The 22600-nt window shown below is 40.9% G+C and overlaps 1 protein-coding gene and 1 pseudogene across 1 annotated transcript; both read left to right on the top strand.

The window, feature by feature from the left end:
• Nucleotides 1–6362: 6362 nt before the first annotated feature.
• Nucleotides 6363–7292, top strand: LOC123110551 (uncharacterized). Its single transcript, XM_044531134.1, has one exon. It carries the CDS (start codon nt 6448–6450, stop codon nt 6991–6993), a length of 546 nt encoding a protein of 181 aa, XP_044387069.1. The 5' UTR covers nt 6363–6447; the 3' UTR covers nt 6994–7292.
• A 3212-nt stretch (nt 7293–10504) lies between these two features.
• On the top strand, nt 10505–10643 carry LOC123072729 (uncharacterized; annotated as a pseudogene).
• The last annotated feature ends 11957 nt before the right edge of the window (nt 10644–22600 follow it).

Here is a 22600-nt window from a genome sequence, read left to right as displayed (position 1 = left end):
CTCCCATCCCTTTTCTATTACAGTTTAATTTTCAATCTTCTATATATTTTGAATGACAAGTCCAATTTAATTTTCATTTTTAGATTTGTGTTGCTTATGACGAATGGTTTCAAACAAGATCCATTTTAAATATGCTTTGACGAGTTCTTAAATCCACTAAGTTTCAACTGCTGAAACTTGGTATGCGCAACGGTAAAAATGTAAGTTTTATAAACTGAAACTTAAGACCTGGTGTGCCCTCATGCGAAATCGGAGACCTTACGGATCGCGAGGTAAATCAGGTGGTCCAGAAAGTTTCAACTACTAAAACTTGATAAAAAAATATGAATTTAGCAAGTTTTAGAACTAAAACTAAAACTGTAAACCCTAAGCCCAGAAACCTAAAACCCTAAAAGCATGTGAAAATTTGGTAAAACTTGATGAAACTTGGTAAAAATTAATGTTATAATTATCAAATTTCAATACTGGAAATTTAGTTTTTTTTAGTTGCCGAAATGTATTCAAAATCGATCTTGTTCAAAACCTCTCGTCGCGATGATCACAACTACGCAAACGAAGTTTAATTTGCATTTTTGGTTCAAAATATATAGTAAATTGAAATTAGATGATGAAATGAAAAGGACATGGGAGGTGTGATGGATGGGTCATGTAACTCTCCGATAAAAGCATGCATGCATGGAGCGCTCGAAAATAATTAATGATTATGCCATGTAGACAAAGAAGGTAAGCATGCATGCATGCGGATCTCCGACCATCCGTGCACGACCATCCGTGCCCCGTACGTGCGCCCATCCGTACGCCGCTGATCGCTGCCGCCCATCCCTGCCTCCCCTCGTGGGGCCGTTTTTTCTCGCACAAAAAAAAATCAAAAATATCCTTCCAAATACACATCGACCCGTAATACTTGCTTTACCCAAAAAAAGACCCGTAATACTTGCTGATCATCAAAACTGAATAAAACTATGAAGGGAAATAATCCCGCCGAATCAGATCTCTTAATCCCGCCAAAACAACATCCTTATCTCTAAATCACATTAGAATGGACCAGAAAATATAGAGATTAATAGAGCCTGCTGAAACAATCAGGAGACTCTTTATCATTCATCAATCAGGAGACTCTTTATCATTCATCAATCAACAGCGTCAAGCAGATGCAACGTCTCTGAGTCTGGAGCGACCTAGAGATTGAAGCGAAGGATCTTCTTGTCCTTCCCTGATGGCTTCTCCAGGGGGTGGTCATGGGAACCATGATGATAATGGATCAGAACCACCAACAGTGAGATTCTCACTTGTATTCTTCATATCCTCCTTTTCATCTTCATAGTGTTTTTTTTCTTCATATCCTCCCTTTCCCTGATGGCAAATAAACATGGTTGTTAAACATCTGTTAATGAAAGATCGTATAAGAAAAGATCTGTTAAACATCTGTTAATGAAAGATCATATAATTGATACAGGATGTGCAAGAAACCGCAGCTAGCAATGCGAAAGATCGTATTAATGAAAGGGTACCAAAGATTGGAATGAATTTTTTATCTAATGAAGAGGCTTATTCCTTTTATAACAAGTATGCTGAAGTTATGGGTTTCAGCATCCGGAGAGGTAGTAAGCATAAAGTAAAGAACTCTGATACAATACAACAGAGAACATTTTTCTGTTCTCGTCAAGGTATGGACCACTTGTAATTTGTTTGGAGTATAATAATTTTTAGATGCACTAAGACATAATTTAAATTATTAGGAACTCGTGCTGAAGATAAGAGAGAAGATACATTCAGTTATAGTAGGCCTGAATCACGATGTGGATGTAATGCACATATGAAAATAAGTCTTAGGAATGGATTTTATCAGGTTTACGAATTTGAGGAGACACATAACCACATTCATGCTACTGGAACCATGGCCCAATACTTGAGATCTCACAGAAAAGTGACAGATGCACAAATAGCGGCTGCAGAGGTCGCAAAGTCTGTAGGCATTTCTAATAAAGCAACTATTGATCTTATGGCCAAAGAAGCATGTGGACAAGAAAACCTTGGTTTTATCCCTCAAGACATGAAAAATCGGTTGTACTCAAAAAGAACATTGCAAGCAGCGAAAGGTGATACAGGGGGAGTGTTAGAATATATGGAGAAGAAGGTAGCAGAAGATGTCAAGTTTTTTTATTCAATTCAAGTAGATGAGGACGATTTGATAACTAATATATTTTGGGCTGACTCGAAAATGGTATCAGACTATGCAACTTTCGGTGATGTTATAAGCTTTGACACCACATATAGGAAACTAAATGATGGGCGTCCATTTGGTTTGATTGTTGGGGTGAATAATCATAAGAAAACTATTGTGTTTGGTGCTGCACTTCTTTATGATGAAACTGCTGAAAGTTTTGGTTGGCTTTTTAGAACTTTTCTAAAAGTTATGTCAGGGAAACATCCACAAACAATTCTTACCGATGAAGATGCAGCAATGGCCAAGGCAATCAGTGAAGTCCTACCTCACTCTCACCATAGACTTTGTGTGTGGCATATGAATCAAAATGCTTGCAAGCACCTTGCTGGAGTTGTTCCAGAATATAAGAAGTTCAATAGTGATTTCCAGCATTGTATCTATGACATAGAGGACGAAGAAGAATTTATAAGTGCATGGAATGATATGCTTGATAAGTATGGACTACGTGAGAATACATGGCTCCAAAGGTTGTTCGAGAAAAGGGAGCAATGGGCACTAGTGTATGGTAGAAATACATTCTCTGCCCACATGAGCACTACCCAACGAAGTGAAAGCATGAACAATGAACTGAAGCGTTACATCAGTATTAAATATGACATGCTTACTTTTTTCGAGCATTTCGAACGGCTTGTTGCAGATAAAAGATTTGAAGAAGTGAAGTGTGACTTCAAGGCATCACAAACTACTCCCAAGATGAAGGCGGAATGTAGCTATATATTAAGTCAAGCTGTAACTACATATACTCCAGCAATATTCAAGATGTTTCAAGAGGAAGTGCTTCTGACCCTGAATTATGACACGTTCCTTCGTGATGATAGTGATACAGACCAAAAGTTTTACACGGTAAAATTTCATGACACAAAACGTGAGCATGTTGTTAGATTTGCTCCAAATGAAGAAAGGGTGAATTGTAGTTGCAAGAAGTTTGAATTTGCTGGAATTTTGTGCCGTCATTGCTTAAAGGTACTTGATATCAATAATATCAAGCATATCCCTGAACAATATATCTTGAAAAGGTGGACAATAGATGCCAAAGTTCTCGAGATAACAAGCAATCGCAATCTACATGAGGATCGAAAAGCAAAAATGTCAAACTACTACAAGGAGTTGTGCAGAATGTTTGTGAAAATAGCTGCTCGTGCCTCTGAATCGGACGAAACATATGATATGGTTGCTAAATGCGCAGAGCAGCTAGCAGAAGCTGTGGAGAAACACTTGAAAAATAGAACTGATCCTGATCCTGATCCTGATATGGGAAATTCCTCTGTTTCGCAAGGTATATATTGTACTACTAATTGCATAGAGTTTTGTATAAGACTTACATTTTAGTTTATAGTTGCAGGTCCGCTTATCGACTCTAGTAGAGTTTCAAAACACAACGAGGGGCTTGCCAAGCCAAGAGGTATCAAGGAGAAGGAGAAGACTACACGAGGATCAGCAAGACCCATTGGTGGATTGGAGAAAGCAATAACAAAGAAGAAAAAGAAGACAGATGATCCTGTACCAGTACAACCTCAAAGCACATCAATGGTCTGAAACTGTCCCACCTTTTTCACATAGAAATTTTAATTTTACTCACATTTGTCCATCACTTTTTATAGGGTTATTTGGAGCTAATGGCAAATCAGATGGGCGCACCGCAATTACTGTACAACCCATTCCTAAATGCTTCCATGCACCCAACACTTGCTAATACAATTATCATGTCAACACAACCCGCTGGGGGTTTAGAGAAAGCAAAAACAAACCAGGAAAAGAAGACCGATGAATCTTTACAACTACACCGTCAAAGCGCATCAACGATATAACACGATCCAACTTGTTTCACATAGAAAAAATAGTTCTACTAACATTTATCTATCACTTTTTACAGGGGTATTTGGATTTTATGCAAAATCAAATGGGTGCACTGCAATTGCAGTACAATCCATTCTTAAATGCTTCAATGCAGCAATCGCTTGGTAACACAATCTCAATGTCAGCAAAACCCACTGGTCGCTTGGCGAAAGGAAAAACAAAAAAGAAAAGGAAGACAATCGATTCTTCACAAGCAGAACGTACAAGCACATCAATGGTATAAAACTGTCACACTTTTTTTTCATACAAATTAATTTTGCTGAAATTCATGTATCACTTTTTATAGGGTAATTTGGAGGTTATGAGACACCAAATGAGTATGCCGCAATTACAGTACAACCCATTCCTAAATGCTTCAGTGCAGCCATCACTTGGTAATACAATCTCAATGCCACCACAACCAACTGGTGGCTTAGAGATAGCAAAACAAAACAGAAGAAGACTAGTGATTCTTTACAAGTACAACCTGAAAGCACATCGAGGGTATAAAACTATCTTGCTTGGTTCACACAGAAAAATTAATTTTATTGACCTTAATCTATCATTTTTGTAGGGTCATTTGGAGTTTATGACAAATCAAATGGTTGCACCGCAGTTGCAGTACAACCCATTGCTAAGTGCCTCAATGCAGTCATCACATGGAAATACATTCTCGATGCCAATGAACCAAAGAATGGTGGCAGGATTCCAACAATACAATACACTAATGGTAGAAGCATTGTACTTTGTCATGTTTTATTATCATTTCGAAAACTTCTGCGTGATTAAACTTTGCTACTTTTCTGTATAGGGTCATCCAAACAACCACATCTGCACCGATTTCCAAGTGCACAACTCGGCATTGCAGCAACAGAGCATTGGACCCTCTGCCTCTACTTTAATGACAGGACAAAATCAAGTCATCTTCCATGAACCGAAGCCAACTTAATCAATTTGTTATGAACACTATAGCTTGCGGCAGCTTGATTCACCTTTCCTACCCCATCACCACCCCGCGTGCTTGCGGCAGATGGAAAGACAATAGGATTGGTCACGCAAGAACATAATTTCTCACATTCGCTCGTTAAGACACTCCATTGTTAAATAAAAAGTTCTATCCCATGTACTGAAGCCAATTTAATCAATTTCATAGATGACACTGGTTTTCTTGTTATTTGCTATGGATTTTTTATTTTATTTTTTGTGGGGATGCCATGGATTGAATCGAATATCGAACAAATTATCCCTATGCACTGAAGTCGATTTTAATTGACACTATTTTTCATTAGAACTTGTTATTGAACATCGATTGAATAGAATAGCAACCAAATTATCTCTATGCCCACAACCATAACTCGTGTTCCTAGTAATCAAGCAAGAAATCAAAGATCAAAAGACCAGCAAAGCAAAAAAGAAAATTTACCTGTGTGGCTGTGTCGTATCTCTTGTGGAAGTAGTAGAGCTGAATCTCTTGGTGAACGAACAAAGGCACCTTACGAGCTCTCCACCACGAGCCTGCAGCGTCCCGGTCTGCTGCCTCCGCCTATGTGTGGCACACTCATGGCGGTACAGAGCTGCTGCGCCACCCGGGATCCGCCCCCTCCATGTACGGGCTGCAGCGCTCCACTAGTCGAAGCAGCTGCCCCATCCACCATCCACCTCCTCCAGGTCGGGGCTGGAGCGCTCAAGCTTCTCAGTCTCTGCAGGCAGCTGCGCCCGCCCAAGATCCACCTCTCCATGGTCGGAGCTCTCGAGCTGCCCCTGACCTGCTGCGCGCCTGAGGAGAGAAGAACATGGCCAGCATCCGGAGAAGATGCAATCCGGCGACAGAGAAGTCGCCTCCTGAAGTAAGGGGGCACGGGGTGGACATCGCGGCGGCTTCATCCCCTCCGTCCTCCATGCTCTGCTCCATGTCCGAGCTCTGACGGGAAAGAGAGAGAGATAGGAGTAACGAGGTGAAGAATACGAGAGGACCCCGCTGGACCGAACAAACGCGTATTAGGATTGGTATTTTGTTTTCTTTTTCGCTGCCAAAAACAGCCACGCCGAGGAGAGGCAGGGATGAGTGACACGTAGCAGCGGCGCACGGATGGGCGCACGCACGGGGCACAGGTAAGCCCCGTCCATGAATGGTTGAGACATGCACAGGAGTCAAGTGTCAACGCACCCCACAAACATGGAGGACCAACGAAACAACACAAAATCAATGGTCGTCGTCAGCTCCAAGACAAAAGGTCGACCACCATTTCCGAGGCCGAGGAAGCCCCCTATAAGAGCGTCACCACCCTAGCACATCTCACTACCCTCTCCTTGCCTTGTCTTGGTACGCCGCTCCATGTATATTTAGCTGCCGATCACCAACAAGAGACCCAACAAAATAAACTATGGCGCTAGCGAACGCACGGCTTGGTGTCCTCATCGTGGCGGCGATGTTATCCGCCAGCTTCCTACCGCTGGCGACGGCTAGAGGGAGGGGCGGCCCCATCAACCCGCTGGTTGCCGGCGTATGCGCGCATACACCGTTCCCCGAGCTGTGCAAGGGCACGGCTGGGAAACACGCGGACAAGTACCCGACCATCGACAATCTGGCAGTGCTTAACATGCAGGTTGACGCGTTTGCCAAGCGAACGGCGCAGGCCCGGAAGTTCGTCTCAAGCGCGTCCCGCAAGGGGACACCGGCGCAGACCCAGGCGCTGAGCTTCTGCGACACCATGTACATGAACACCCAGGACACCATCGGCGCGGCGCAGCGGGCCATCACCTTCAAAGACAAGGGCACGGCCAAGATCATGCTGCAGCTCGCCGTGCAAGACTTCCAGTCGTGCGACCGGCCGTTCCAGCAGTCCGGGATACCAAACCCAATGCTCAAGTACGACGAAGAGCTCAGCCAGATGGCCAATAATTGCATGCAACTGGCCAACATGATGTGAGACGTACCCTTGCATGCAGGCAGTCATGCATGGGATGGCCACGGCTGGCAGAAGCTAATGCAAGGATATGCAAGGACTTGAGTTTGCCATTCTGTTATAACAGAAGATCGTTTCCTATATACTTACTTGTTTCTTGACAATTTCTTTTTATTATTTTTTACCGGGCCTGCCTTTGTTGAGTAGGTCTCGAAATTAGGAGGAGGGCCTTTTTCTTTTGTTGTTATTCTTGACTGGTCTCACTTCCTTTGATCCATTCTTGTTAATTTGTTGATGGTGGAGTTTCTTGTTAATTTTTTTTATCTCTTATGTGTCGTTTATAATAGAGGCAATTGCACCGGTGGTGTCTAAACTTATCATGAATGTTCAGTTTAGTGCATGAACTTAAAAAATACGTCGAACTGGTTCTAAAACTTAACAGACATGTGCAAATACGGTGCTAATCTCACATGTAGACGTATAGTGTGCTCATATGGCACTGTATTTGGCTGACGTGGCATGGGGCCCGCTTGTAGCAATGAAACATTATCACTTTAATAAAATATATAACTCTGTGGTTAGTGGGTCCCTTTTGTCAGTATAGTAGGAAAAATAAATTTTTAGAAGTTACACGAACAAAGTCGTGCGACCTGAAGCTCCTGCGAGCAAAAGCTTCAAGACAAGCCATGCCGACCAGTACACCAGTTATGCTTCTACGAAAACTTTGCCCCGTCCTGCTTATTAATATTTTTTTGAGAAAAACTTATAAATGAATTATAAACGCAAAGGCTTGTGGTGCTTAGATGGGCTGCAGCCAGTGGCTCATTTAGCACATGTTAACTTAAAAAAATTGTAAAACACATCTAAATTATAGTCATAATAATAAATATTAGATCCAAATGTCATGTCTTATTAATAGTTGACTTGTGTATAAAAATGTTTGTATTCACTATTTTTTTTTAAAACATTTATTGAACATTCTTAGAGAATCCATGACTGTATATTTTAAATGTTTGTATAGTAAAGATTTCATAAAAATCATATATTATATTCCAAACAGTACTTTCTATATAATAAGTGAATATGTTTAAAATTACAGGAACATTTTTAGTGTATTATTTTATAACATACCTCTATATATTTATTTTGTGTACCATGTGGTTATTTTTTTATTACTTATAGAACTTTCAAAACAATACGTGCACACAAATATTTGTATACCATGAGTTAATTATTAATAAAATACAAATATTCATATACCATGAGTTAATTATTAATAAAACACAAATATTCGTATACCATGAGGTAATTATTAATAACAGACGAATATTTTAATATAATTATTTTTATTATTATTATTATTTACGGACTTTTTAAAAAATTAACATGTGCTAAATGGGCCACTGGCTGCAGCACGTTTATGCCTTTATATTACAAATCAATAATGTAAGAGTGGTTAGAGCCCTGCAACCAGGAAGCAGTCAAGCAGCAGGTTGCTCGTTTGAGCTTTGTCAAGCACGATTTTTAATTTCAATTTTCCTTCTGGACTGACAGCCAGGACCCACTAGTCATAGTATTTAAATAATCATATTTTGCATCGCACAAATCATATTTCGTTATTACAAGTGGACCCATGCCACATCACTTAAATATGGTGCCATGTCAGCACATTATACGTCTACAAATGTGTTTAGCACCATATTTGCATGCGCCAACCAAGTTTTAGAACCAGTTCGGTGTATTTTTCAACTTCAGGCACTAAACTGAACATGCAGGGCAAGTTCAAGCACCACCGATGTAATTACCTCTTTATAATACTTTTGGATTACCGAGATTTATAATAACCAGAGCATAGATTGTGCACATACATTCCTATGCTTACTAAATTGGTAGTACGCTGAAAAATCTTCCCTGTTTGACTGTTTCATTTGTCGGCTGCACAAGGGAATAACCAGTGTAAACATAGAAGGTGCTTTGCCATTTATGACAATAATTGTTTTTTGAACCGACAGGGGGAGGGGAGGGGGGGGGGGGACCCAATGGAAGCCGCATATGTTTCGAAAACTGCTTTTGAAGGTCAGCCTCCATGCAGGCCTCCTAATTCAAAATTCATAAAATTCTGAAAACAAGTCAGATATGCATGAAGGCATAACACATATGTGTGTAAATTTTTAGGGCACAATACGTGTGTGTAAGTTTTAAGGGCAAAATATGTCGATATGATGGCTGCGCAAAAAAGAAAGAAACAAATCAGAGGCTTTTTAACACATGATATTATACATACTCCTGTTGGAATAGTTGAATAGAGATAGGACTCCGGGCAAATACCCTTTGGCTCTCGCATGTATATCCACCCTATATGGGATATTTTTTAAAAATAATTAAACAAAAAGTCAAAATGGTTCAAAAGTATTTTTAGATTAAACTTGACTTACTTGCGCACTAGTATATAAGTTTTCACCAAAAAAGAACCAACGTTGACTTCACAGCGAAAAAGACAAAATTTATTTGCTATTATAGGTCACTATTCACGCTATTTTGACAGAAAATTTGTCTTTTTTGAAAAGAAGTCAAAGAGGAATTTTCCTTTTGTGAAACTTTTCTCACTAGTACAATGAAAGGTCATGTTTATTTCAAAAATATTTTCAGAAATTTTTGACTTTTTATTGAATTGCTATTTTTTTTCCATATAGGGTACATATGTACCGAGAACCAAACGTTCCCCTCCTAGGACTCCTCGTGTTTAAACTTGTACTCTTTCTCTATCTCTTCTGTTGTCCAACCCCTTCCCATTTCTGTAACCGACCTTCTGTAAATGATCTCTTCGATCGATCATCTTGTAAGCCACAAGATTATTCATGTAAATACAAGTGCGGCCCGAGCAAAGGGTTCTACGCTTCCCAATTATTCTTACATGGTAATCAGATCATCTTCTTCCTAGAGATCAAAAGGAGATCGCATCTAGCTTTACCCCAACCTAGCCATGACCACCGCTTCCACCCAATCCAGCACCATGAGGGCGCTCTCCACGTCCGTTGCCTCCTCATCCACCTTCGCACCATCCTCAATGTCCACCTCCCATACCATGTCCATCGGATCACCTCCCCAAGAGACGCTCACGAGGAACAATTTCCTCATGTGGAAAGCCATCGTGCTGCCCCAAATCAAGGGCACATAGATGGGACACCACCTCGATCCGGAGAGCCAAGCGCCACTAGAATTTCTCACCATCACCAAAGATGGAAAAGGGGAGCAGATCGCCAACTTCGCGCGCGTCCTCTGGTATGCACAACAGCAACAAGTACAAGGTTTTTTTATGGGTTCTCTGTCTCGCGAAATCCTTGCACAGGTGGTCACTCTTCAGACGCTGGTGGAGGTATGGGCGGCGATCCATGCCACGTTTGCTGCACAAACCCAAGCTCAAGCTATCAACACCTGCATCGAGCTCACGAACCTCAAGAAGGGAAATCTGACTATGGCGGAGTATCTTGCCAAAATCCAGATGCTTTCAGATGAGATTGCCAGCTCCGGAGCAGCGCTAGGCAGCGCTGAGATCGTCTCCCATGTCCTTGGTGGTCTCGACCTTGACTACAACCTGGTTGTATCAGCACTTGCGGCTCGGGTAGAGCCCGTGACTGTCCAGGAGCTCTACAACCAGCTACTGAGCTTCGATGCCCGCCTAAATCTTCTCCATGGTATGAACATCCGCCAGTCCTCCATTAATGAAGTGTCCTGTGGTCGCGGAGCATGCCGTGGGCATGGTCAGGGGTGAAACCGCAACAGCAGTAGCAGCGGAGGGCGTGCCCGCAGCAATCAGGGCAGTAACAACCAGTACTATGGCAGCGGCAACAATCAGGGCGCGCGTACTGGTGGGGGCGGCTACACCAACACAAACGCCTCTGCTAGATACGCCAACAATAACTCTGCTGGTGGATCTTCTTCTTCCAACCAGGTTCGGTGCCAACCTTGCAAAAAACTGGGCCATGAAGTCTTGGATTGTTGGCACCGTTTTGATGAGGATTATGTGCCTGATGCCCGTCATGTACCAGCTGGAATCAGGAAGCAAGGTGGAGATGCAACCATCTGGTACGCGGACTCTGGAGCTACGGATCATGTCACCAATGAACTTGAGAAACTATCCATGAGAGAGAAGCACATCGGCAATGATCAGATTCACACCGCTAGCGGTGCAGGTATGGACATTTGTCACATTGGTGAAGCATCTATTAGTTCCCCTACTTTTAAACGTGATTTAGCTTTAAAAGATGTCCTTCATGTTCCTCAAGCTGACAAGAATCTAGCATCTATGTCTCGTTTAACTGTTGATAATAATGTCTTCTTTGAAACTCATCCGACGTATTTTTTTATCAAGGATCGGGCAACGAGGGAGCTTATCCACCACGATAGATGCATTGGAGGCTTGTACCCCATCACATCCGGAGCACTTAGTCGAAAGCGTCGTCATCAAGTTCACTCCGTCGTCAAGCCCTCCTTGGCGAGATGGCATCAAAGATTAGGACATCCTTCTTCGATCATAGTTAGGCAAGTAGTGAATAAAGACAATCTTCCATTGACATCCCATCAACATATTGAGTCTGTTTGTCATGCTTGTCAATGTGCAAAAAGTCACCAACTCCCCTATCCTAGGTCAAATAGTGTGTCTCATGCTCCGTTGGAACTTAATTTTAGTGATGTATGGGGTCATGCAAGAGATTCTTTTGGTAGAAAAAAATATTATGTTTTTTTTATCGATGATTATAGCAAATTCACTTGGATATATTTTCTTAAGTTCAAATATGAAGTTCTCTCTATCTTCCAAGAATTTCAGAAGCTTGTTGAACATCACTTTGACAGAAAAATTCTCTCAATACAAAGTGACTGGGGTGGAGAGTATGAAAAACTCAGCTCCTTCTTTCGCAATATTGGAATTCCTCATCATGTTTCTTGCCCTCATGCTCATCAACAGAACGGCTCTGCTGAACGTAAGCATCACCATATTATTGAAGTAGGTCTATTCCTCCTAGCTCATGCATCAATGCCATTAAAATACTGGGTTGAAGCTTTCATTACTGCTACTTATCTTATCAATCGTCTCCCCAGCAAAGTCATTGGCAATACTACTCCTTTGGAAAGATAGTTTCATCAAAAGCCTGATTATAATTCTCTCAAAATCTTTGGGTGTGCTTGTTACCCCAATCTTCGTCCATATAATAGACACAAACTTGAGTTTCGTTCCACTTAGTGTGTTTTTCTTGGCTACAGTAATCTTCATAAAGGGTACGGGTGTGAATTAAATAATGCTGATCATCTGACTAGTTCCAAAGAAAATTTTAATCTTGATGCTAAGTGTGCGGATTCAGGGTATGATTTTATGCAAGAGGGTAAAAACAAGACTGTCACTGGATCCCAGGCTGATTCAGATGACAGCAGCGGCGCATTATCCGAGGAAAACCCTCGCATCAGTGTGGCAGGGCTGGCAAACGCGCGATCCCAGAAGGATCTCAGTGCGCTGCATGCGCCAAGCCCACTGGTGGCCGATAGCCCCAGCAGTACGGGCCGGTGCGGCTCTCTGTGCGCCACGTCCACATGGGATGGGCCATCGAGTGACAAAACAACATGCGCGGGGCCCAGCTCGATAGTATCAGCTCGCCAGACCGAGCGGGAGGTCATCGAGGGTGCCACACGACGTCTCCCTGCTGACGCAACGATCGCGAGGGGGATTGCCTCAGATCAGGAACTGCCTGATACAGCAGATCCAGCGGGATTCTCTATTGCCTCGGATCAGGAACTGCCTTATACAGCAGATTCAGCGGGATTGTTTGTGAACAAGAATTCTGGTGTAGAATTAATAACCACTCAAGCCAGTGCACCTGAAGTTCCACGTCGACATACTAGATCTCAATCTGGTGTATCAAGGAAAAAGTGTACAAAGATGGTAATATAAGGTATGCTATAATAAAACGTGCCTTTCTTACTAGTATGGGTGAACCAACTCATTTGCATGATGCACTTGCTAATAAAGATTGGAAGGGAGCCATGGATGATGAATATGAAGCACTCATGAGAAATAAAACATGGCATTTAGTACCACTAGAAAAAGGCAAGAATATCATAGATTGTAAATGGGTGTACAAAATCAAGAGAAGGTCTGATGGAAGCATAGACAGATATAAGGCTAGATTGGTTGCAAAAAGGTTTCAAGCAAAGGTTTGGTATTGATTATGAAGATACTTTTAGCCTTGTTGCTAAAGCAGCTACTATTCGACTTGTGTTGTCTATTGTTGTTTCCAAAGGTTGGAGCCTAAGGTAGCTAGATGTTCAGAACGCGTTTCTTCATGGTGTTCTGGAAGAAGAGGTTTTTATGCGGCAGCCACCAGGTTATGAGAATATAAGCACACCTCATCTTGTTTGCAAGCTAGACAAAGCTTTATATGGTTTGAAATAGGCCCCAAGAGCCTGGTACTCAAGGTTGAGCACACAGTTACAACAACTTGGGTTTACACCATCTAAGGCAGATACCTCATTGTTTTTCTACAAAAAGGGTAATGTCACTATATATGTTCTGGTATATGTTGATGATATTATTGTTGCTAGTTCAAGTCCAGATGCCACCACTTGTTTGCTCAAGGATTTAAAGATGTAGTTTGCCCTTAAAGATTTGGGAGATCTTCATTATTTTCTTGGTATAGAGGTCAAACACGTAAAAGATGGTATACTTCTATCACAGGAGAAATATGCACATGACATACTCAGGAGAGTAGGATTGGAGAACGGCAAACCTGTAAGTACACCAATCTCCACTTCAGAAAAACTTACAATTGAAAGTGGAGAAGCACTTGGACTAGAAGATGCAACAAACTACAGAAGTATTGTAGGTGCTTTACAATATTTGACTCTCACACGTCCAGATATTTCTTACTCTGTGAACAAGGTTTGTCAGTATTTGCATGCACCTACTACAACTCATTGGATAGCAGTTAAAAGAATTGTGAGGTATCTAAAATTCTAAGAAGGACTTGGACTTAAAATTGTCAAGTCGCCATCTATGCTTGTGACTAGCTACTCAGATGCAGATTGGGCAGGGTGTGCTGATGATAGGAGATCCACAGGTGGTTTTGCTGTGTTTCCGGGGATAAATCTTGTATCATGGAGTGCAAGGAAACATGCTACAGTTTCAAGATCGAGTACTGAGGCTGAGTATAAGGCTCTAGCAAATGCCACAGCTGAAGTCATGTGGATTCAGACTTTGCTTTATGAGCTTGGAGTAGAAACTCCACAAGCTGCAAGGTTATGGTGGATAATATTGGTGCAACCTATCTTTCAGCTAATCATGTGTTTCATGCATGTACTAAACATATTGAACTTGATTTCTACTTTGTCAGAGAAAGAGTAGCTCGCAAGTTACTTGACATAAAGTTCATACCCACTGGAGATCAACTGGCTGATGGCTTTACAAAACCTCTTACCATGAGAAGGTTGGATGAGTTCAAGTACAATCTTAACCTTGGAATCGCTTAGGTTTAGATTGAGGGGGAGTGTTGGAATAGTTGAATAGATATAGGACTCCTCATGTTTAAACTTGTACTCTTTCTCTATCTCTTCTTCTGTCCAACCCCTTCCCGTTTCTGTAACCGACCATCTGTAAATGATCTCTTCGATCGATCATCTTGTAAGCCACGACATTATTGATATAAATACAAGTGCGGCCGAGCAAAGGGTTCTACGCTTCCCAATTATTCTTACAACTCCCAGATCATGAATTTTTCTTTTTTGTACAGATCACATTTTAAGGTATTTCATCCTTAAAATTTACACACTTACACATAACATCGTTTTTTTACTCAGAGCACTGCCAGACTACATAACATGAGACCGGGAAGTTTGAATCTTGAATTTTCTAAAATTTTCAAGCTCCGGCGAGCTCGAGCACCAAAATGCGTTCTCCATATGTTTGTCAGATTACGTAAGAGCATCTATGTCGGAGGATAGTTAAAGCAGCAAGACTTGGCAACCTCCCGTTGAGAGAGTCTCTAAATCTAGAGAGCCAAAGGGAGAAACAATTTAAAATATACTATGTAGTAAGCCTTGAAGGGTGAATCACGGAATTAGATGCCATCACAATCTAAGAGTATCAAAATTTACAGAGGATGTGAGAGCCACCGAGGGCTAAATGCCCAAGGTTTTTTCGAGAAAACTCCAAATGCCCAAGGGTGATGTAGCTCCCATACACTAGTAGAAAACAACCCATTTATCTCGGTTCTAGAGGCCCTTTAGCCCCGGTTCTCGAACTGGGACTAAAGGGTCGGAACTAAAGCACAAAACCTTTAATCCCGATTTGCTTACGAAACGGAATAGAAGGGGCTCCATGTGGCCACTGCGGGGCGCCCAGGCAGGAGGCCCTTTAGTCCCGGTTTGTAACACACCAACAGGGACCAAAAGGCATCCACGCTTCAGCAGCTGGCAGGAGCTAGGTTTTTTTTGTTTTTTTTGAATGAAGGGGAGGGGTTTGGGGGTTTTGGAGGGTTAATTTAGGGGTTTCATATATTGTGTTAGATAGCTAATAGACAGAAGTGTCCTCTCTTTCTCCGTGCTTGGTTGACGCTAGCTACTGTATACATATAGAGAGAACTCGACACGCTAGCTGGTAAGCAAATGAAGGAACCATTAATTACACAAGATCGTCATGAACATATACAAAGAGGAGTGACCTCTCTCTAAGAGATTGGTCGAACAACAAGTTTTCGTATACCTGTCCGACGCAACTAGCTACATATTATAAAGTATAACATCTCTTACAATCCCTAACATCTCATGTCTATATCAATTTCCACATGGTATTCTCCGGCTTTATGTATGACGTGGTCAAGAAAGAATCCCGCCAATTCCTCTTGAATTGCTCGTATGCGATCATGTGGTAGGAGTTCATCCCGCATCTGCCAGACCTAATTTAAAGAAGGGGGTCAATACATATATATGAATGGAAATCAACACAAATGATGGTAATAAAATAAAATTGTGAATATTATTGCTTACATACTTGATATTGTTTTTCAGAGTAGCCCTGCAGAGAGGTCGCGTTGTAGATGAACTCGTTGTTGGGGAATGTAGTAATTTCAAAAAAAATTCCTACGCACACACAGGATCATGGTGATGCATAGCAACGAGAGGGGAGAGTGTGTCTACGTACCCTCGCACACCGAATGCGGAAGCGTTAGCACAACGCGGTTGATGTAGTCGTACGTCTTCATGATCCGACCGATCCAAGTACCGAATGCACGACACCTCCGAGTTCTGCACACGTTCAACTCGATGACGTCCCGCGAGCTCTGATCTAGCAAAGCTTCACGGGAGTGTTTCGTTAGCACGACGGCGTGGTAACGGTGATGATGATGCTACCAACGCAGGGGTTCGCCTAAGCACCGCTACGATATAATAGAGGTGGATTATGGTGGAGGGGGTCACCGCACGCGGCTTAGAGATCAATGATCAATTGTGTGTCTATGGGGTGCCCCCTACCCATGTATATAAAGGAGCAAGGGGGAGGAGGCGGCCGACTAGGGAGAGGCGCACCAAGGGGAGTCCTACTCCCACTAGGAGTAGGACTCCTCCTATTCCTAGTAGGAGTAGGAGAGGGGGAAGGAAAGGGAGAGGAGGAGAAGGAAAGAGGGGGGCGGCTGATACGTCCATTTTGTATCATGCTTTTATATCAATATTTATTGCATTATGGGCTGTTATTACACATTATGTCACAATACTTATGCCTATTCTCTCTTATTTTACAAGGTTTACATAAAGAGGGAGAGTGCTGGCAGCTGGGATTCTGGCTGGAAAAGGAGCAAATATTAGAGACCTATTCTACACAGCTCCAAAAGTCCTGAAACTTCATGGATGATGTTTTCCAAATATATAAAAAACATTGAGCACAAGAACTTCACCAGGGGGCCACACCCTGCCCACGAGGGTGGGGGGCGCGCCCTACCCCACTGGGTGCACCTGCTACCTCGTGGGCCCCCTGGTGGCCCTCTGGTGACCATCTTCTGCTATATGGACTCTTTCGATGGGAAAAAATCATAAGTCATCTTCTCAGACGAAACTCCGCCGCCACGAGGCAGAACCTTGGCGGAACCAATCTAGGGTTCTGGCAGGGCTGTTCTGCCAGGGAAACTTCCCTCCAAGAGGGGGAAATCATCGCCATCGTCATCACCAACGCTCCTCTCATCGGGAGATGGCAATCTCCATCAACATCTTCATCAGCACCATCTCATCTCAAAACCCTAGTTCATCTCTTGTATCCAATTCTTGTCTCCATGTCTGGGATTGGTGCTAGTAGGTTGCTGGTAGTGTTAATTACTCCTTGTAGTTGATGCTAGTTGGTTTAATTGGTGGAAGATCATATGTTCAGATCCTATATGAACATTAATACCCCTCTGATTATGAACATGTTTATGCTTTGTGAGTAGTTACTTTTGTTCCTGAGGACATGGGAGAAGTCTTGCTATTAGTAGTCATGTGAATTTGGTATTCGTCCGATATTTTTATGAGATGTATGTTGTCTCTCCTCTAGTGGTGTTATGTGAACGTCGACTACATTACACTTCACCATTGTTTGGGCCTAGAGGAAGGCATTGAGAAGTAATAAGTAGATGATGGGTTGCTAGAGTGACAGAAGCTTAAACCCTAGTTTATGTGTTGCTTCGTAAGGGGCTGATTTGGATCCATATGTTTCATGCTATGGTTAGGTTTACCTTAATACTTTTGTTGTATTTGCGGATGCTTGCAATAGAGGTTAATCATAAGTGGGATGCTTGTCCAAGTAAGGGCAGCACCCAAGCACCGGTCCACCCACATACCAAATTATCAAAGTACTGAACCCGAATCATATGAGCATGATGAAAACTAGCTTGACGATATTCCCATGTGTCCTCGGGAGCGCTTTACATCATATAAGAGTTTGTCCAAACTTGTCCTTTGCTACAAAAAGGATTGGGCCACCTTGATGCACCTTATTTACTTTTGTCACTTGTTGCTCATTACAAATTATCTTATCAAAAAACTATCTGTTACCACTTATTTCAGTACTTGCAGAGAATACCTTGCTGGAAACCGCTTATCATTTCCTTCTGCTCCTCGTTGGGCTCGACACTCTTACTTATCTACGATAGATCCCCTATACTTATGGGTCATCAAGACTCTTTTCTGGCGCCATTGCTGGGGAGTGAAGCGCCTTTGGTAGGTGGAATTTGGTAAGGAAAAATTTATATAGTGTGCTGAAATTTACTGTCACTTGTTACTATGGAAAGTAATCCTCTGAGGGGATTGTTCGGGGTATCTTCACCCCGACCAGTAGAGCAAAGAGTTTCTCCTCAACCTACTGAACCTACTCAAAATGAAAATGCTTGCTTTGGAATTCCTTTGGGTATGGTAGAAAAACTGCTAGCTAATCCTTTTTTAGGAGATGGAACAAGACATCCTGATGAGCGTCTAATACATGTGGATGAAGTTCGTGGATTATTTAAGCTTGCAGGTGTACCCGGAGATGTTGTTAAGAAGAAGGTCTTCCCTTTATCTTTGAAGGGAGATGCATCGACATGGTATAGGCTATGTGATGATATGGAGTCTTGGAACTACAAACGATTGAAATTGGAATTTCATCAAAAGTTTTATCCTATGCATCTTGTTCATCATGATCGCAATTATATATATAATTTTTGGCCTCGCAAAGGAGAAAGCATCGCTCAAGCTTGGGGGAGGCTTAAATCAATGCTATATTCATGCCCCAATCATGAGCTCTCAAGAGAAATGATTATTCAAAAATTTTATGCTTGGCTTTCAGGTAACAATCGCACCATGCTTGATACTTCTTGTGCTGGATCTTTTATGATTAAGACTATTGTATTCAAATGGGATTTATGGAAAGAATTAAATGCAACTCCGAAGATTGGGACCTCAACAATGGTAAGGAGTCAGGTATGACACCTAGTTTTGATTATGTTAAATCTTTTATGGATACCGATATTTTTTGTAAATTTAGCACTAAATATGGACTTGGCTCTGAGATAGTAGCTTCTTCCTGTGAATCTTTTGCTGCTTATGTTGATCTCCCCAAGGAGAAGTGGTTTAAATATCATCCTCCCATAGAAGTAAAAGTAGCTGCACCTATTAAAGTTGAAGAAAAGACTATTACTTATAATGATCCTAGTGTTCCTACTTCTTATGTTGAGAAACCGCCTTTCCCTGTTAGGATAAAGGATCATGCTAAAGCTTCAATTGTGGTTCGTAAAAGCAATATTAAAACATATACACCTCTTGAGCAAGTTAAAGTTGAACCTAATACTGCTATTGTCAAAGATCTCTTGTCTGATAATATAGATGGGCATGTTATTTATTTTTGTAATGAATCTTCTAGAATTGCTAAACCCCGTGATACAGATAAATCTAGACCTGTGGTAGGCATGCCTGTTATTTCTGTTAAAATAGGAGATCATTGTTATCATGGCTTGTGTGATATGGGTGCTAGTGCTAGTGCAATACCTCTTGACTTATACAAAGAAATTATGCATGACATTGCACCCGCTGAGTTAGAAGATATTGATGTCACAATTAAACTTTCTAATAGAGATACTATTTCACCAATGGGAATTGTTAGAGATGTTAAAGTCTTGTGTGGGAAAACTAAATATCCTGCTAATTTTCTTGTTCTTGGTTCCCCACAAGATAGTTTTTGTCCCATTATATTTGGTAGACCCTTCTTAAATACTATTAATGCTACCATAGATTGCACAAGGGATGTTGTTACTGCCGGTTTAGATGATATGACTCATGAATTTAATTTTTCTAAATTTAGTAGACAATACAGTGAAGAAGAATTACCTAGTAAGTATGAAATTATTGGTCTTTCTTCTATTGTCGTACCTCCTAGTGATCCTTTAGAACAATATTCGCTAGACCATGAAAATGATATGTTTATGACTGAAAGAAGGGAATTAGATCAAGTATTCTTTAAATAGGAACCTATGCTGAAAAACAATTTACCTGTTGAAATCCTAGGGGATCCTCCTCCACCCAAGGGTGATCCCGTGTTTGAGCTTAAATCGTTACCTGATACTCTTAAATATGCTCATCTTGATGAGAAAAAGATATACCCTATTATTATTAGTGCTAACCTTTCAGAACATGAAGAAGAGAGATTATTAAAAACTCTGAAGAAGCACCATGCTGCTATTGGGTATACTCTTGATGATCTTAAGGGCATTAGTCCCACTCTATGTCAACATAAAATTAATTTGGAAGAAGATGCTAAACCAGTTCGTGATCATCAACGCCGTCTGAATCCTAAAATGAAAGAAGTGGTAAGAAAGGAGATACTAAAGCTCCTTGAGGCAGGTATAACTTACCCCGTTGCTGATAGTAAGTGGGTAAGTCCTGTCCATTGTGTCCCTAAGAATGGAGGTATTACTGTTGTTCCTAATGATAAAGATGAATTGATTCCTCAAAGAATTATTACTGGTTATAGGATGGTAATTGATTTCCGCAAATTAAATAAGGCTACTAAAAAAGATCAGTGCCCCTTACCTTTTATCGATCAAATGCTAGAAAGATTATCCAAACATACATATTTTTGCTTTCTAGATGGTTATTCTGGTTTCTCTGAAATAACTATGTCAGCCAAAGATCAATCAAAGACTACTTTTACTTGCCCTTTTGGTACTTCCGCTTATAGACGTATGCCTTTTGGTTTACGTAATGCACCTGCTACCTTTCAAAGATGCATGATGGCTATATTCTCTGACTTTTGTGAAAATATTTGTGAGGTTTTCATGGACGACTTTTCCGTCTATGGATCTTCTTTTGATGATTGCTTGAGCAACCTTGATCGAGTTTTGCAGAGATGTGAAGAAACTAATCTTGTCTTGAATTGGGAAAAGTGCCACTTTATGGTTAATGAAGGTATTGTCTTGGGGCATAAAGTTTCTGAAAGAGCTATTCAAGTTGATGAAGCCAAGGTTGATGCTATTGAAAAGATGCCATGTCCCAAGGACATCAAATGTATAAGAAGTTTCCTTGGTGATGCCAGTTTTTATAGGAGGTTCATTAAGGACTTCTCAAAAATCTCTCGGCCTCTGACTAATTTATTACAAAAAGATATACCATTTGTCTTTGATGATGATCGTGTAGAAGCATTTGAAATACTTAAGAAAGCATTGATCTCTGCACCTATTGTTCAGCCACCTGATTGGAATTTACCCTTTGAAATTATGTGCGATGCTAGTGATTATGTTGTAGGTGTTGTTCTAGGACAAAGAGTTGATAAGAAACTAAATGTTATTCAATATGCTAGTAAAACTCTAGATAATGCTCAAAGAAATTATGCTACTACTGAAAAATAATTCTTAGCAGTTGTATTTACTTGTGATAAGTTTAGACCTTATATTGTTGATTCTAAAGTAACTATTCACACCGATCATGTTGCTATTAAATATCTTATGGAAAAGAAAGATGCTAAACCTAGACTTATTAGATGGGTTTTCCTGCTACAAGAATTTGATTTACATATTGTTGATAGAAAAGGAGCTGAGAACCCCGTTGCAGACAACTTGTCTAGGTTAGAAAATGTGCTTGATGACCCACTATCTATTGATGATAGCTTTCCTGATGAGCAATTAAATGTCATAAATACTTCTCATACTGCTCCATGGTATGCTGATTATGCTAATTACATTGTTGCTAAGTTTATACCACCTAGTTTCACATACCAGCAAAAGAAAAAGTTCTTTTATGATTTGAGGCATTACTTTTGGGATGACCCACATCTTTATAAAGGAGTAGATGGTGTTATTAGACGTTGTGTACCTGAGTATGAACAGGAACAGATCCTACGCAAGTGTCACTTCGAAGCTTATGGAGGACACCATGCTGGAGATAGGACTACACATAAGGTACTGCAATCTGGTTTTTATGGGCCTACTCTCTTCAAGGGTGCCTGTAAGTTTGTTTTATCTTGTGATGAATGTCAAAGAATTGGTAATATTAGTAGACGTCAAGAAATGTCTATGAATTATTCACTTGTTATTGAACCATTTGATGTTTGGGGCTTTGACTATATGGGACCTTTTCATTCCTCTAATGGTTATACACATATTTTAGTTGATGTTGATTACGTTACTAAGTGGGTAGAAGCTATTCCAACTACTAGTGCTGATCATAACACTTCTAGTAAAATGCTTAAAGAATTTATTTATCCAAGGTTTGGAGTCCCTAGATATTTAATGACTGATGGTGGTTCACATTTTATTCATGGTGCTTTCCGTAAAATGCTTGCTAAATATGATGTTAATCATAGAATTGCATCTCCTTATCACCCTTAGTCTAGTGGTCAAGTAGAATTGAGTAATAGAGAACTCAAATTAATTTGCAAAAGACTGCCAATAGGTCTAGAAAGAATTGGTCCAAGAAACTAGATGATGCATTATGGGCCTATAGAACTGCATATAAAAATCCTATGGGTATGTCTCCGTATAAAATGGTCCATGGAAAAGCATGTCACCTACCTCTCGAACTAGAACACAAGGCTTATTGGGCTATCAAAGAACTTAATTATGATTTTAAACTTGTCGGTGAGAAGAGGTTATTT

The sequence above is a fragment of the Triticum aestivum genome, chromosome 1A, assembly GCF_018294505.1.
Source record: "Triticum aestivum cultivar Chinese Spring chromosome 1A, IWGSC CS RefSeq v2.1, whole genome shotgun sequence".
In the NCBI taxonomy this organism is placed as follows: domain Eukaryota; kingdom Viridiplantae; phylum Streptophyta; class Magnoliopsida; order Poales; family Poaceae; genus Triticum; species Triticum aestivum.
The sequence above is the reverse complement of the archived record's forward strand: the minus strand, read 5'-3'. Positions and strand labels throughout refer to the sequence as shown.